This window comes from Panthera uncia, chromosome B1 (genome assembly GCF_023721935.1).
Source record: "Panthera uncia isolate 11264 chromosome B1, Puncia_PCG_1.0, whole genome shotgun sequence".
Classification (NCBI taxonomy): domain Eukaryota; kingdom Metazoa; phylum Chordata; class Mammalia; order Carnivora; family Felidae; genus Panthera; species Panthera uncia.
The window spans coordinates 100,702,608-100,719,907 of record NC_064811.1 but is presented as its reverse complement, the minus strand read 5'-3'; the positions used below and the strand labels follow the sequence as shown (position 1 = coordinate 100,719,907).

The 17,300-nt window shown below is 34.2% G+C and overlaps 1 protein-coding gene across 4 annotated transcripts in view; it reads right to left on the bottom strand.

The window, feature by feature from the left end:
* Window positions 1–17,300, bottom strand: part of BLTP1 (bridge-like lipid transfer protein family member 1) — a 223,467-nt gene that overhangs the window by 188,295 nt on the left and 17,872 nt on the right. For all 4 annotated transcript variants that reach the window (XM_049631120.1, XM_049631121.1, XM_049631122.1 and 1 more), the window contains exons 6-8: window positions 16,339–16,455; window positions 15,230–15,308; window positions 13,553–13,617 (exon numbers count right to left, since the gene is read on the bottom strand). In XM_049631120.1, the coding sequence (XP_049487077.1) occupies window positions 13,553–13,617; window positions 15,230–15,308; window positions 16,339–16,455 (261 nt within the window). The remainder of the gene's footprint in view (window positions 1–13,552; window positions 13,618–15,229; window positions 15,309–16,338; window positions 16,456–17,300) is intronic.

Sequence of the window (17,300 nt, the reverse complement as noted above, 5' to 3'; positions counted from 1 at the left end):
TTATGTTATACAAGGGGTTTTTAGGGTTTTGTTTGTTTTTTTGAGAGTGCTTTTCTTAACCTTTATCCATTTTTCTCCCTATCAAATTCAACTGAAGGACAATTAAATTAGATATGATCAGTTAGAAGAACTATGGAGAACTGTTAACTTTCATTATAGTAGCTTACACTGTGGTTTATCTTTATTTTTTCAAGTTTTTATTTAAATTCTAGTTGGTTAACATATACTGTAATACTGTTTTCAGGAGTACAATTCAGTGATTCATCACTTACATATAACACCCACTGCTCATCACAACCAGTGCCTTCCTTAATACCCATCGCTCATTTAGCCCATCCCCAGTCCACCTCCCCTCCAGCATCCCTCAGTTTGTCCTCTATAGTTAAGAGTCTCTTATGGTTTGCTGCCCTCTCTTTTTTTTATATGAGAGATACACCTTTAGTAATGTACCAAATTTCACCAAAATTAATTTCTTCTTCAGTTAGCTAGCAAACAAAAAAACATATGAAATGTCAAACACCCTAAATAAATATAAATTTTATTTTAAATAAACAAATAAAAAAACTATTATTCATACCTCAAAAATAAACTATGGAAAATGAATCAAAAACTTCCATTTTTTTTTTATTTATTTATTTATATTCTAGTTAGTTAACATAAAGTGTGGTATTCATTTCAGGAGCAGAACCCAGTGATTCATCACTTAAATTTAACACGCAGTGCTCATCTCAACAAGTGCCTTCCTTAATGCCCATCACCCATGTAGCCTATATCCTGACCCACTTCCCCTCCCCCAAACTGAGGGTTTGTTCTCTGTATTTAAGAGTCTCTTACGGTTTGCCCCCTTCTCTGTTTTTACCTTATTTCTCCTTTCCTTCATCAATGTTCATCTGTTGTGTTTCTTAAATTCCACATGAGTTAATTCATATATTTGTCTTTCTCTGAGTTATTTCACTTAGCATAATACACTCTAGTTCCATCCATGTTGCTGTAAATGGCAAGATGTCATTCTTTTTGATCACTGAGTAGTATTCCATTGTATGTATATGTGTGTGTGTATGTGTGTGTATATATATATATATATATATATATATATCTATCTATCTTCTTTATCCATTTATCAGTCAATGGACATTGGGGTGCATTATCTTTACATAATTTGGCTATTGTTGATACAGCTGCTATAAACATTGGGGTGCATGTGCCCTTCGAATCACCATTTTTGTATTCATCCTGAATGTCTAGTAGTGCAATTGCTGGGTCGTAGGGTAGCTCTATTTTTAATTTTTTCAGGAATCTCCATACTGTTTTCCAGAGTGGCTGCACCAGTATCAAAGGGTTCCCCTTTCTCTACCCTTGCCAACATCTGTTGTTTCCTGTGTTGTTAGTTTTAGCCATTCTGACAGGTGTGAGGTGGTATCTCATTACGGTTTTGATTTGTATTTCTCTGATGACGAGTGATGTTGAGCATCTTTTCACATGTCTGTTAGTCATACGGATTCTTCTTTGGATAAATGTCTATTCATGTCTTCTGCCCATTTCATCATTGGGCTATTTGTTTTTTGGGTGTTGAGTTTGATAAGGTCTTTACAGATTTTGGATACTAACCTTTTATCCAATATGTTGTTTGCAAGTATCTTCCCCCATTCTGTAAGCTGTCTTTCAGTTTTACTGATTGTTTCCTTTGCTGTGCAGAAGCTTTTTATCTTCATGCGATCCCAATAGCTCATTTTTGCTTTTGTTACCCTTGCATCCAGAGACATAACTAGCAAGAAGTTACTGCAGCCGAGGTCAGAGAGGTTCTTGCCTGTTTTCTCCTCTAGGATTTTGATGGCTTCCTGTCTCACATTTAGGTCTTTCAGCCATTTTAAGTTTATTTTTGTGTATGGTGTAAGAAAGTGGTCCAGGTTCATTCTTCTGCATGTCGCTGTCCAGTTTTCCCAGCACCACTTGCTGAAAAGAATGTCTTTATTCCATTGGATAGTCTTTCCTGCTCTGTCAAAGATTAGTTGGCCATACGTTTGTGGGGTCCATTTCTGGATTCTCTACTCTGTTCTATTAATCTATGTATCTGATTTTGTGCCAGTACTATACTGTCTTGATGATTACAGCTTTGTAATATAGCTTAAAATCTGGAATTATGATGTTTCCTGCTTTTTCTTTTTAAAAACATTACTTTGGCTACTCAGGGTCTGTTCTGATTCTGGTAAATTTTAGGATTGTGTGTTCAGCTCTGTGAAGAATGCTGGTGTTATACTGATAGGGATTGCACTGAATGTATAGATTGCTTTGGGTAGTATTGACATTTTAGCAATATTTGTTCTTTCAATCCATGAGCACAGAGTGTTTTTCCATTTCTTTGTGTCTTCTTCAATTTCTTTCATAAGCTCTCTAAAGTTTTCAGCATACAGATCTTTTATCTCTTTGGTTAGGTTTATTCCTAGGTATTTTATAGTTTTTGGTGCAATTACAAAGGGATCCATTCCTTGATTTCTCTTTCTGCTGCTACACTATTGGTGTATAGAAATGTAACCAATTTCTGTACATTGATTTTATATTCTGTGACTTTGCTGTATTCATTTTTCAGTTCTAGCAGTTTTCTGGTGGAGTCTTTTGGGTTTTCCATGTAGAGTATCATGTCATCTGTCAAGAGTGAATGTTTAACTTCTTCTTTGCCAATTTTTATGCTTTTATATCTTTCTGTTGTCTGATTGTTGAGGCTAGGACTTCCAACACTATGTTAAACAACAGTGGTGAGAATGGACATCCCTGTCTTGTTCCTGATCTCAGGGGAAAAGCTCTCAGTTTTTCCCCATTGAGGATGATATTAGCTGTGGGCCTTTTATATATGGCTTTTATGATGTTATGGTATGTTCCTTCTATACCTACTTTCTTGAGGGTTTTTATCACGAAAGGATATGGTATTTTGTCAAATACTTTTTCTGCATCTATTGCAAGGATCATATGATTCTTTTCCTTTCTTTTATTAATATGATGTATCACACTGACTGATTTGCAAATAGTGAACCAGCCCTGCAGCCCAGGAATGAATCCCAATTGATCATGGTGAATAATTCTTTTAATGTTGAATTTGATTTACTAGTATCTTGTTAAGATTTTTTGCATCTGGGTACATCAGGGATACTGGCCTGTAATTCTTTTAGTGGGATCTTTGCCTGCTTTTGGAATCAAGATACTACTTGCCTCATAGAATGAGTCTGGAAGTTTTTCTTCCATTTCTATTTTTTGAAATAGTTTGAGAAGAATTGGTATTAACAACATTCATTTTTTACAGAGTTAATACTTTTAGTTCTATTCCAATCTAGATTTTTTCTTCATTATTTCCTAAGATAATTGAGGGGGGGAAAAAGTTAAACCTAATCCTTAAAAAAACAAAAAACAATGTTTAGAAGCTGTAACTTTTCTGGCATTTTTAAAATAGCTCTTGACTTACGTTCCCTCCTATTTCTTCAGATTTATCACAGGATTAAAAACTAAGGCAACTCCCTAAACTATTACAGTCAAGTGTTTTGCCCCTTCTTCTTGCTATAGGTCAGATTCTTAAAATAAAATAAAAAGAACATGAAACACTGGATTTTAATACATTTGAAGTATTCTAAGACTTGATAGTAATAAACATCATTATCCATTTTTAAGTAAGTCCTCAAACACTACCACTCATAAGGTTTAAACCTTTCCTTAGTAGTCATCCACAACCTCTTCCCAAAATGCCAGGGTTAAATATCCAGAAAAGTACTCAAATATCTCCAATTTGATAAGTTGACAGGTGACAGGTATCTCACACTTGGTATATCCAACCAAACATCTGATTTTCTCACCCGAACTTACTTGACAGTATTCCTCATCTTATCAATAATATGTCAATCTTTTCAATTGCTTGAGCCAAAAAAAACGCTCACTTTCTTTCATGTCCAGATAGTATCAGCAAATTCTGTCAGACTTCCTTTCAACATCCATCTAAAATCCAACCACTTCTCACCACTCTGGCCCAAGTTACCATCAACTTGCACCTGTTTTAATACAAAAGCCTCATAACTAGTCTCCCTGCTTTTGCCCTTATTCCCCTTATGCCAATGCCTTACACATTGGCCAGATCTTACAAAAACCTAACTGAAGTCATGTCACTCTTCCGTTCCCTCACTTTCTGATGGCTTCCCTTCCCACTTAGATTAATATCAAAGTCCTTTGAGTGACCTACAAAACCCATTCTCTTTGGAGTGCCTGGGTGGCTCAGTCGGGTAAGCATCCAACTTTGGCTCAGGTCATGATCTCACAGTTCATGAGTTCAAGCCCATGAGGCTCTATGCTGATAGCGCAGAGCATGGAGACTGCTTTGAGTTCTGTGTCTCCCGCTCTCTCTGCCCCTCCCCTGCTCACTCATTCTTTCTCTCTCTCAAAAATGAATAAACATTTTAAAAAAACAAAAACAAAAAAACCGTTCTCTTCTCTCCTAATCTTCCCTTCAAATAAACTGGTCTCCATTTTGGTAATTAAATAGGAACAGAACAACCAGGAAATGTTCTTCCCCCAGATATTTACAACTCATTTCCTTACTTGTTTCATGTTTCTGTTTAACTACTCCCAATCAATGAAGCATTCCCTGATTTCCCTATGTAAAACAGTGCCCTCCCTGCAAACCAGAACTCCTATTTTACTGAATCTGTTTTTATTTTCCTCAATGCCATATTTTCCTCACCCATTCCTCAATGCTATATATATTTACTTGCTAATTACCTGAATCCCTCCCAACTTGAATGAAGAAAGCTCTGTAAGAGAAGGGACTTGTTTTATTCACTGTTATATCCCCGGTACCTATGACAATTCTCAGCACATAAAAGGATTCATTTGTATGAAATAACAGAGCATCTTACTACAAATCATACTCCTAAGTAAAACAAAAATATCCACAAATACATCTTAGAGTTTTTGAAAACCCCACATGTAGAAGCATAATAACTGCAATATGGAATATTCTTCTAGTCCCACATTGATCTATATAAGTAGGAATTAATTATTATACAATTCTTCAAGGTCATAAATTAATCAAAATTTACCTCAAAACTCATTTAGATCATTTGTTTTCAAATTCACTTACAGAATAGTTTATCATGATTCCTGAATATAAATGCCCTGATCATTAGGACCATGCTATAAAAGCCACTGGATGAGCTGCAGAAGCAGCAATGGGGAAATTAAGAGTCTGGACTAGCTCCTAATTGGATCAGTGGTGATGAATAAACAAAGTGACCGTATAAGAATGGAAACAGGATTCCTCTCAATTCATAAGTAACTTTCTGGATATGTACAAGCAATTCTCTTCCTTCAATATAACTGACATGATATGAATATGACTACATTAACTTAATAAGGACACCAAGGCACAAAGCTAGAGAAGATATTAGTCTCTAAGGGTATTCTGACAACACTGACAAACACTAAACATCTGATACTAAAATACTGGAAGAGCCCCTCAACAATACCTACCCTATGTACCCAACTTTTTTTATATTAATTATTATTTATTGTAACTTCCCCCACTAGAATGTAAACTCCACTAGAGAAGCATTTTTCCTATTGTGTTCACTATTACATCCCTGGTGCCTAAAATAATGTCTGATACATAAGAGGTGCTCAATAAATTAGTTAAATCATTAAATAGAAATAATGGGTTTTTTAAACTTTCAATTTATACTGAATTCTTTTTTTAAATAATCTTCCATTTCATCATGTAATACAATGTTCATAATAATAAAAGCAGCTCACCTCTACTGAAGACATGCTCTGTCCCAGCCACTGTTCTAGGCACTCTACTCACCCAATCTCATTTAATCCTCACAGCAACCCTGGTAGTCAGAGCCCAAGACTACAAGACTAGAAAGTAGTAGAAGAACCCAAGATTCTAAATACTGGGTCTTCACCACAAAATAAAATTACTTATCAATTATATTAATAAATGTAATGATGGTTTCAAAAAAATGTTATTAATCCCTGAAAACAAAAATGTGTCAAGAATCCAGTTATTTCTTTGTAATTTTATGAAAAATTGATCAACAATTTTTATTTAAAATTGTTGTATTTAAAACGGTTAAATTCTGGTAACACTAGATCTCTCAATGATATTTATCTCTCCTGGGAATCTTAAAAGCAGATTTTAAGTTTCATTCATTCTGATGACGCTGAAAGTCAAAGCAAAAAATGTAATTTATATATAATTTAAGAAAGGTATAATCAGTTGACTTTTTAAATCTCATCTCTATATTAACATTGCTCTATCCTTGAAGGCAGAGATCTTTTTCTCACACTCCTTATCATCTAATATTTACATAGTGGACTCCCTGAAAGTATATGTTAATAAAATACTCAATTAGATAGATGTAAACTATAAATATAAAAGGCTCTTCACTTAATAAGCAGTTAATTTATGGAGAAAAAGGGTAAATGAATGTTGGAAAACTGCTTAAGTCTCCTGAGCAAACAGTTAATTGAGTCTTCTTGTTTTCCAAAGGGAAATTAGGAAAAAGGCACTTATTTAATTGTGTAATTGGGACACATGCTATTTGTAGTAAAAAGCTATAGTGTGAAGTGCTGCCAAGGCCTTGTAATACTTTGAATCAATACTTAGTACAAAGACAAAATAGTATACTGGCCTTTTAAAAATTGTTCAGGGGTTTCTATTTCCTTTATTTAACAAACAAATAAGATTTAGATGCTACAAATTTAGAATACTCGAGTGTATTAAGCTAAAACTTCTAAGTGACACAATGACAGAAAGGGACATACTTTACCGTCATCCTTTCACTTCTTAGCCATGTAAGAACTTCTCTGGGTAAGAAAGATATATCCCTCATTATTCAGATCGGTATTGATTTAAACACTGTATCATCACATATCAAGAAGCAATGGATCCTGCTTATTTTCCAAAAGAATGGCTTGAAATCAACTATCCTAAAAACCAAAATAAAGGTTTTTGATGGATATCCTCAACAATTGGTCTTTGGCCAACAACCAAATCACTAATTTCATGACCTAGGAAATATTTTACAACAAAAGCTATGGTAAACAAATCAGATCTGCTTTTCCTTTTTTAAAAAAAAAGATTAAACTGAACAACTGACAACTTTAAATCTGCTCCTGGATTAAATTATCCCAGCCAAGCTCAATGACACAGAATTTCTACTTGAACACTCCTCTTTTCTCCTAATAAAACAGTTCTAAAACTTCCTCATGAAAATCTTAGCCTTACCCACAGACAGACCTTAGCCTATCTCCTTGGAAGGCTAGTGGCAATTATCTATTCAGGTACACACTCCAATTAGACTTTCAGATTTTTCACCAAGAAATGTCAACTATCTCTACTTCCTGCTTGCTTAACTGTCAAAGTACATGGATCTGCCTTTAACCAGTAGGAAATAATATCTAGAATTAAGGTCTCATTAGTGAACATAATCCACCATTTTAATAAATTCCATAATACTGCCCAACTTTTTATCAAAAGCTTAGTTTGCAATCTACTCAATCCTCTACATACTATATTCTAAATTCTATCTCTGAATCATGCTAGATTAATAATGTACCTAGACCAAACCACTTATTCTTACGTTGCTATTTGGCATTGTGTCTTCATTTTTTTTAAGTTTTATTTATTTTGAGAGAGCAAGCATGAGTGGGGAAGATGTAGAGACAGAGAGAAAGAGAGAGAGAGAGAGGGAGAGAGAGAGAATCCCAAGCAGACTCTGCACTATCAGCATAGAGCCTGATGTGGGGCTTGAACTCACAAATGCAAGATGACGATCTGAGCCAAAACCAAGAGTTGGACGCTTAACCAACTGAGCCACCCAGGTGCCCCTTATAACTTTACTTTTGAAACGTGTGACTATGAGCATCTTGAGAATATCATCCTCTGTAACAGAGAATTTCTTTTAAAAGCACTTGGAGGAGAAACTTCTTCAACCCTCACCAAAGCTGTGCTCCTCCTGATGAACAACACATAGATTTAAATGTTAAAATGTAGAGCAATCACTATCCAAATAACACCAGCATTCTTTACAGACCTAGAACAAACAATCCTAAGATTTGTATGGAACCAGAAAAGACCTCAAATAGCCACAGCAATTTTCAAAAACAAAACCAAACCTGGAGGCATCACAATCCTGGACTTCCAAGATGTATTACAAAGCTGTAATCAACATGATAGTATGGCACTGGCACATAAACAGACACTCAGATCAATGGAACACAATACAGAAGCCAGAAATGGACCCATAAATGTATGGCCAACTAATCTTTGACAAAGCAGGAAAGAATGTCCAATGGAATAAAGACAGTCTCTTCAGCAAATGGTGCTGGGGAAACTGGACAGGAACATGCAGAAAAATGCACCTGGACCACTTTCTTACACCATACACAAAAATATACTCAAAATGGATGGAAGATGTAAATGTAAGACAGGAAGCCATCAAAATCCTAGAGGAGGAAGCAGACAAAAACCTCTTTGACCTCGGCCACAGCATCTTCTTACTCAGCATGTCTCCGTGTTGAAACAAAAGCAAAAATGCACTACTGGGACCTCATCAAAATAAAAAGCTTCTGTACAGCAAAGGAAACAATCAGCAAAACTAAAAGGCAACTGATGAAATGGGAGAAGATATTTGCAAACGACATATCAGATAAAGGGCTAGTATCCAAAATCTATAAAGAACTTACAAAACTCAACACCCAAAAAAACAAATAATCCAGTGAAGAAATGGGCAAAAGACACGAATAGACACTTCTCCAAAGAAGACATCCAGATGGTGAACAGACACATGAAAAAATGCTCAACATCACTCATCAATCAGGGAAATACAAAGAAAAACCACAATGAGATACCACCTCACACCTGTCAAAATGGCTAACATTAACAACTCATGCAGCAACAGATGTTAGTGAGGATGTGGACAAGACAATCCCTTTTGCACTGCTGGTGGAAATGCAAACTGGTGTACCCACTCTGGAAAACAGTATGGAGGTTCCTCAACAAATTAAAAATAGAACTACCCTACAACCCAGCAATTGCACTATTAGGTATTCACCCAAAGGATACAGATGTGCTGTTTCGAAGGGGCACATGCACCTCAATGTTTATAGCAGCACTATCAACACTAGCCAAAGTATGAATAGTCCAAATGTCCATCGACACATGAATGGATAAAGATGTGGTATATACATACAATGGAGTATTACTTGGCAATCAAAAAGAATGAAATCTTGCCATTTGCAACTACGTGGATGGAACTGGAGGGTATTATGCTGAGTGAAATTAGTCAGAGAAGGACAAAAATATCATATGACTCCACTCATATGAGGAATTTAAGATACTAAATAGATGAACATAAGGGAAGGGAAGCAAAAAGAATATAAAAACAGGGAGGGGGACAAAACATAAGAGACTCTTAAATATAGAGAATAGAGGGTTGCTGGAAGGGTTGTGGGGGGGGGGATGGGCTAAACGGGTAAGGGGCATTAAGGAGTCTACTCCTGAAATCATTGTTGTACTATATGCTAACTTGGATGTCAATTAAACAATAAATAAATTTAGAAAGAAAGAAAGAAAGAAAGAAAGAAAGAAAGAAAGAAAGAAAGAAAAGAAAGAAAGAAATGTTAAAATATAGGAAAAACTATGAGCAAATAATTAGAATTTCAAATGTGATAACTAATAAAGTCTACCAACTTTTAACGTCACTATAAGATGAGGTGTGTTATCTTTTCTATTGCAAGCACTAGCACACCAAAAATAAGAAAAAATAATTTAGATATTCTTTAATTTTTTTAATATTTATTCATTTTTGAGAAACAGAGCACAAGTGGGGGAGGGGCAGAGAGAATGGGACATAGAATCTTCAGAGACACAGAATCCGAAGCAGGCTCCAGGCTCTGAGCTGCCAGCACAGAGGCCAATATGGGGCTCGAACCCAGGAACCACGAGATCATGACCTGAGCCGAAGGTGGATGCTCAAATGACCAAGCCACCCAGGTGCCTCAATTTAGATATTCTTATATATTAAGATATAAAATATCCAAAAATTTTATTTCTATTCTTTATCAAGGACAATTACAGAGAAAACTGAGACACAGAAATATGTTAGCATTAAGACAAAAAGAATCCAAGACACAAAAAACAGCATAGGAGAGCCAGTCTAGGAAGAGCTACTGTATGAGCTATTTATATTAATCTGGGGTGTATTCATCAGAAGTAGTAATTACATTTTGCTATATCCTTTGAAATGAGGTAAGTTCCTATCACTCCCCTTCTCAAAAATCTTAAATGGCAGAGACTCCCAGGTGTTCAATATCCTTCACAATACAGTTTCATCCCCTATTACTCCTGTATCTTATATTTACCACCAAATTGAGTTACTTTCTAATTTGTAAACACACCCCTGTTTTCCAACCTCAACACCATTGATTAAACCAGTTGTTTTGCCTGAGGTACACTCTCTTCTATTCCACCTCTGCTTGACATAATCCTACCCACTGTCATCATGCATGCTGCTTAAGAGATAGGACTTTCACAACATTCTGTCTCCTAACATATGGGCATAACTTTAATCGTCATCACACCATGACCCTGCTGGGACCACATCAGGTGGGCCATACTAAAAATGATAACTTTGAGGATGGTATTTTTCCTCAACACACATTCACTGTTCCCTCTCTCCTTTAATGATAATTACTTATATGCATGTATATCCTGAAATAGATTTGAGTAACACCCAACTCCACCTTTTTAAATCCCCCCTTTCAGCTTAACACAAGGATCAGTAAAATGAATATACAATATCTGTTAAATAAGGTAAAGATTTTTATTAAAAGCTACCTCTTTTCATGAAGGACTTGGGTCAGCTACTCTTGACCACATCCATGTATTTTGATGTAAAGCAATCTACTTTAAGGAGATGAAATATTTCATGACAAAATGAAGCAATTATTTTCTTCAAAAAAAAGCTATTAACAATTTACGATAGTATTTTGCATGTCTACGAAAATTCTAAAGTGGGCAATCTCATTAGGCTTAGCTTTAAGACTTGCAGTTGCCTCTGGATACTGCAAATTATCATATTCATTCCTCTCATAAGCTGCTATCAGTGTTTATACATAAGAATTTCCAAGAACCTACTTGGGCCATATTTGACAAGCCTGTTTTATAATATAAGGAGCACTAGACTAGAAGTCAGCAGACTTCAGTTTTCATTCTGGTTTTATCAGTTATTAATCACAGGAATTTCTGTTTTTCCATTTGCAAAATGTGGATTTTTGAGAACATTAGTTGCTTCCAAATTGATAAAGGATTTTGAGAAAATCAGTTGTTCCCTAATTGTGTTCCTTAGAATCCTGGGGTAAAAAGCATGGGGTAGTGGGAGGGGTTTTTTTCAAAGGGGTCTACTGAACTCATATACCTATAATTTCATTGGTTCATAAGAACATCTTTAAAACACTGAAAAAAATTGAAGTCACTCAATCTCTGCTCAAAATTATCCAACAAACAACTCTAATTTTTAGAAAACTTTTTCCAGACACGAAATCTGCCCATTATTTTTTTCTAGTCATTCTATTTCATTAATTCTACAGATACCAAATTCTCATCAATTTATGCCAGTCATTTCAAGGTACATGATAGATTATGTTGAAGGGGGAAAAGCTTGTGGGAGCAAGGGAATGACAGTAAAAAAAAAAAACAAACAAACAAAAAAAAAAAACTAAAAGTGAAGTAACAATGAATTCAAAAGTAATTTAGGCTACCTCAATCCTGTGCTAAGTTTAAAAACTTTTGGAACTTTAATCTAATTTCCCATAGAAATAAAATTATAAATAACAGCAAGGTTCCTAAAGTGAACCCACCAAAAAAAGGAAATTGGGAAGTTCCAAAGTTCTGTAGAACCTAACCACAATTTCAGAATTGCAATGTGGGGTGCCAGAAACACCGAATGTGCTAACAGCTAAGAAAAGGTGCAGGAGTGTCATCATCTTCTGACACTATTCTCCAAATCCCCACCTAAAATCTTCTAAAACAGTAGTTATCAGAGTATGGTCTGCGGACATTTGCAGGGATCCCAAGATCTATTCCAGGGACCGTAAGGTCAAAACTATTTTAATAGTATTATACAAAGATGTTTAACTTTTTCTCAATTACTCTCCCATGAATGGACAGTGGAGTTATTTTTAAAGGCTGTATTATACATGGAACTTCAACAGACTGAATATAGAAACAGATGAGAATCCAATTATCTATTAAGCTAGACATTAAAGTGATTTGCAAAATATAAAACAATACCACTCTTCTCATTATTTATTTTTTGTTTTTGGGGTTTTTTTTGTTTTTTTGGTTTTTTTTTTTTTTTGCTTTGGAAAAGTTATTTTTCATAAAGTATGTTGTTTATTTTAGTAGGTACAGGGTTTATTATATATTTTGAGGATGGTGCCAAAAGGAACTTTACGACTTTTTTTAAATTAAAGTAAGTTAACATATAGTATAGTATTGGTTTCAGTAGAACTCAGTGATTCATCACTTACATAGAACGCCCAGCGCTCATCCCAACAAGCATCCTCCTTAATGCCCATCACTCATTTAGCTCATCCCCCACCCACCACCCCTCCAGCAACCCTCAATTTGTTCTCTGTATTTAAGAGTCTCTTATGGTTTGCCTCCCTCTCTGTTTTTATCTTATTTGAAACTTCCCTTCCCCTATGTTCATCTGTTTTGTTTCTTAATTTTTAATGAAATCAAAAATGTTTCTATAATTATCAGGTGTAATTTTGAATGCAATATGTATCTATATAAATTACAAAAATAAAAGCTCTTTGGGTTCCTCAGTAATATAGAAGAATGTACATATAGTTCCTGAGATCAAAAAGTTTAGGAACCACTATTCTAGGGAGTCAAGTCAAGGTCTACATTCCTTGAAGCTACTGGTATGGTTAACATCAAGTAGGAGGGTTAGGGGCACAGGAGCACTTATAGAGTTGTGAAATGAAGACCTAGGGAGAAAACTCTGAGATGGTAAAATTTTGATGATTAAAGCAGAACCAGAAAATAGTCTAGAGCTTTCATGTCTTCTTTTCTCTTCACCCTTAGCATAGTAGATAAATGAAAATTAGTAACAGTGTCAGGCAGGAGTATGAATAAAGTCACAGAAGCTGAAAAGTAGGAAAAGTGATTTGGTAGAAGGATTAAAGAGTACTAGGAAGTCCATTTTAACTATAGTATGGGTTAGATCCACAGATGTAATAGGAGGTAAAGCTATGCATAGGGGTAAGGGTCATACTGAGGATAACCCTGAATAAATAATATGCTAAAGTAACTAAATATAACCAGGCAAGAGGAAAGCTGCTGAAAGATCTCCAGACAACTGGTGAGAAAATCAGAGTTTTTAAATGCCAAAACTTTAAAAAATATTTTTATCTATTATAAAATGTGAAATATTTCAATGTCTATAAGTGAAAACACTCATCATATAATTAAAGATTTCAAATAAATAAAAACATGAAGACTCACCATGTTGCTTCTGCTTTGGATTATACATTTTCCACCACCGAAAAATTATAAATCCATCTTGAATTCTATGCAAGATAAATTACAAAATAAAAACTTCAGTAACAATTTACTTAATTCATTTAATTAGTTGTTATAAAAGGCAAGCAACTGGTAATGAATATGAAAATACAGAAAGTTCTCAATGGATCTCTGGTATACATAAATGTTTCTTAATATCCCAGTTAAAAATAAGGAAAGAGAATTTGCATAGTCTAAATTACTCTATATAGGTAAAATTTAATGACATATCACATGTAATAGGAAAATGATGTGCTAACAGAAAAAGTTTTTTTCTTCTATAAATGATATTTTTTTAATGGTGTAAAAACTATATAAATAAAAGGCCAAATCTTGAACGGGGAACACTAAAATGCTAATAGAAGCTTTTCAAGATATTCGTTCATCTCTACAATTATAAAGCACCTCATGCCCCAAAATGATGAACATAATTATAGACTCTCACCTTTTTACTTTTCTTTAAAAAATAATGTTAGAGTCACAAAGAAATTGTCTCTACTATTTTAAGTGAGGTGTGAGTGTTGACAAACCCTAGCACCTCTCAACTAATTCAAAACTTTCAAGTTCTATCTAAGTTAAGAAATCAAATGTTAGGAAATCACAAAAATATAGTAAGCTTTTCTTTTAAGGCCTACAGAAGAATGTATTTAATATATTATTTATCATTTTTTATTATATTCAGATTTGTGTATCCTTCTTAAAGTAAATTTAGAGGGGCACCTAGATGGCTCAGTTGGTTAAGCATCCAATTCTTGATTTCGGCCCAGGTCATGATCTCAGGGTCATGAGATCAAGTCCCACATTGGGCTCCATTCTGAGCATGGAATCTGCTTAAGATTCTCTCCCTCCTTCTCCCTCTGCACCTCCCCTGCTCTCTCTCAAAACAAAAAAAATAAATAAAATTAGAATAGCTAACAGACACTAAACAATTCTTAAAACATATTACCTATAATACCTTAAAAATATTATCAGCATCCCTGATCCTTGTTTTATGTAACAAATGACCACCATGAATTCTCCAAGAAAAATGGTCAGGTAATTTAATGGCTCAAGTATTCATAATAGGAATGAAATGAGATTATTCATTCCTACAAGCTGCCTTTTGATAAACTTTTTGCCAGTCTGAACCTTAGCTAATTAATCTGATAAAAATATTTTTAAACATCAATTCACAGGATATAATTTACTGAAAAAATTATTTTTCTTTTTTTTTAATTGTTTTTATTTATTTTATTATATGAAATTTATTGTCAAATTAGTTTCCATACAACACCCAGTGCTCATCCCAAAAGATGCCCTCTTCAATGCCCATCACCTACCCTCCCCTCCCTCCCACCCCCCATCAACCTTCAGTTTGTTTTCAGTTTTTAAGAGTCTCTTATGCTTTGGCTCTCTCTCCCACTCTAACCTCTTTTTTTTCTTTTTTTTTTCCCTTCCCCTCCCCCATGGGTTTCTGTTAAGTTTCTCAGGATCCACATAAGAATGAAAACATATGGTATCTATCTTTCTCTGAAAAAATTATTTTTGATTTATGGTTTTATTTGAAGAAGTCATATTAAATATAATCAGAAAAAAATTTACAATATTTCAAGTTTAAGATGAGTTTTTTTTGTTTTTTACCTAATAGACATGTCTTCTGTAATATAATAGATTTCACGAACCATGACTTTTCCAGAAAGAACAGAGAAAGAGAAGGAGCCTGTTGTAGGAAAAACAACAACAACAACAGCGATTAATGGAATTGTTTTGATACAGAGTAGAGTACTTGAAGCTTAAAATAATCTTAGCATTCAATTTATTCAATAATTAAATGTTCTCTCCTGGCTCCCTCCTGATGTCCTTACAGCCTTACTAATTTTCTATCCCTCTTTCCTCAAATATAACAAAAAGCACAATAAGTACCATCACTATGAACTGAAACTGCTAAATACGCATATGAAGACATTAAATAGTTGCTCCATATGAATAATTCCCTTAATTATGCACAACTATTAAATAAATCCCAAAGCAGTGATAATTCACCATCTTTCTCCATTAATTTCTTTGATTCCAGGAACCAGTCACTGTCTCAAATTAGTGGAAGATGACTTATGTTTGAGGGAAATGTTATTAATATCGACCACTAAGAAGTACTCTAAGGAAAGTTAGGATGGTTCTAGTCAGTGACCTCTCAACCCTTTTTCCCACTGGTCGAGGGCTTTCTAAAACATATTGGTTCCTGATAGACCCTTGAATCTGAAAACTTCCCACTTATAAGTAGTCATTACTAAGTTAATAATGTGGACCACAAAATGAAATGCACAAAATGATTCCAACTTATAGATTTTTTTAAGTAGAGGTTACTGAAAGAAAAAAAAAAAAAAAAACACGGCAAAAACTTCAGTGAGCATTAGAAACTTTCTTTGGATAGTAGTATCCTAAGAAATTTCTATTTCTATATTTTATATGTGCCTATATTTTTCCAATTATTTTAATAAGTATCTTTTACAAGCAAAAAAAAAAAAATCCAAAAGTTACTATAGAAACACTTTAAGAAACAAGAATGCGATAAAGAACCTAACCAAGTGATAGTTTATCTTCTGTCATAGAGTGCTGTGTGAGAGAAATTCCAGTTAGGTTAACATTCATAAAACAAAGGTAATTTCTGATGATCACTTATCAAATATAAATTTATAATATAAATCTCAAGGTTATGCAGAAGAAAAAAATTCAGTGTTACTCAAACTTACCAATATGGATATACCCATGTTTGTATAATCTATTAAGAACCAATGTTAAAATAAGACCAACATTTCGAGAATTGTAATATGTGAGATAAATAATCCATCCACAGGACAAAATGGTAGCTGTTGGGAGAAAAAAATGCAAAAGAATCTCACTATAAGTTTCCTTTACAATCGCTTTAATATCTTAATAAAAACTTGTTAGTAAAAGATCATTACATTCAGAAATGATAGGACTTTCTTCTATATAGTAATATGTCCTCTTAGAATTTAATACTTGGATTTTTAACACCAGATACTGACTCTACCTTATCCATCTTTTCTCATTTTTCCTTACGTATTAGCCAGAAAAGCACATATTCCAATCAGATTAACTAAAGAAATACTTCCTTTTTTTGTTTTCTTTCTATTTTGTACTGTTTTAGTTATTAAACATATATAAAGATGTCCTGGAAAGAGAAAGCCCTTATTTCTAAATATTCTGAAAAATGTCCACCTTTATTAGGCTAAAAGCTCATTCCCAAGCTGTGTCCTAAAGGCTACAGTTATTTAAAAAGAATGAAAACCAATGATTTTTTTAAATCAGAGAAAAAGCAGTGTTTTTTTTTTAATCAATAGTTCCTGCTTTTTAATAAAAGGTAAAGAAGTGAGAGTTTTACTCTACATAAAGGCATATCTATATTAAACAGGCCACCTTATGCTATTTTGCTCTAATAGATAAGACAATAACCTACTTTTATTTTTTTTTTAATTTATTTATTTATTTATTTATTTATTTTTTAATATATGAAATTTACTGTCAAATTGGTTTCCATACAACACCCAGTGCTCATCCCAAAAGGTGCCCTCCTCAATACCCATCACCCACCCTGCCCTCCCTCCCACCCCCCATCAACCCTCAGTTTGTTCTCAGTTTTTAACAGTCTCTTATGCTTTGGCTCTCTCCCACTCTAACCTCTTTTTTTTTT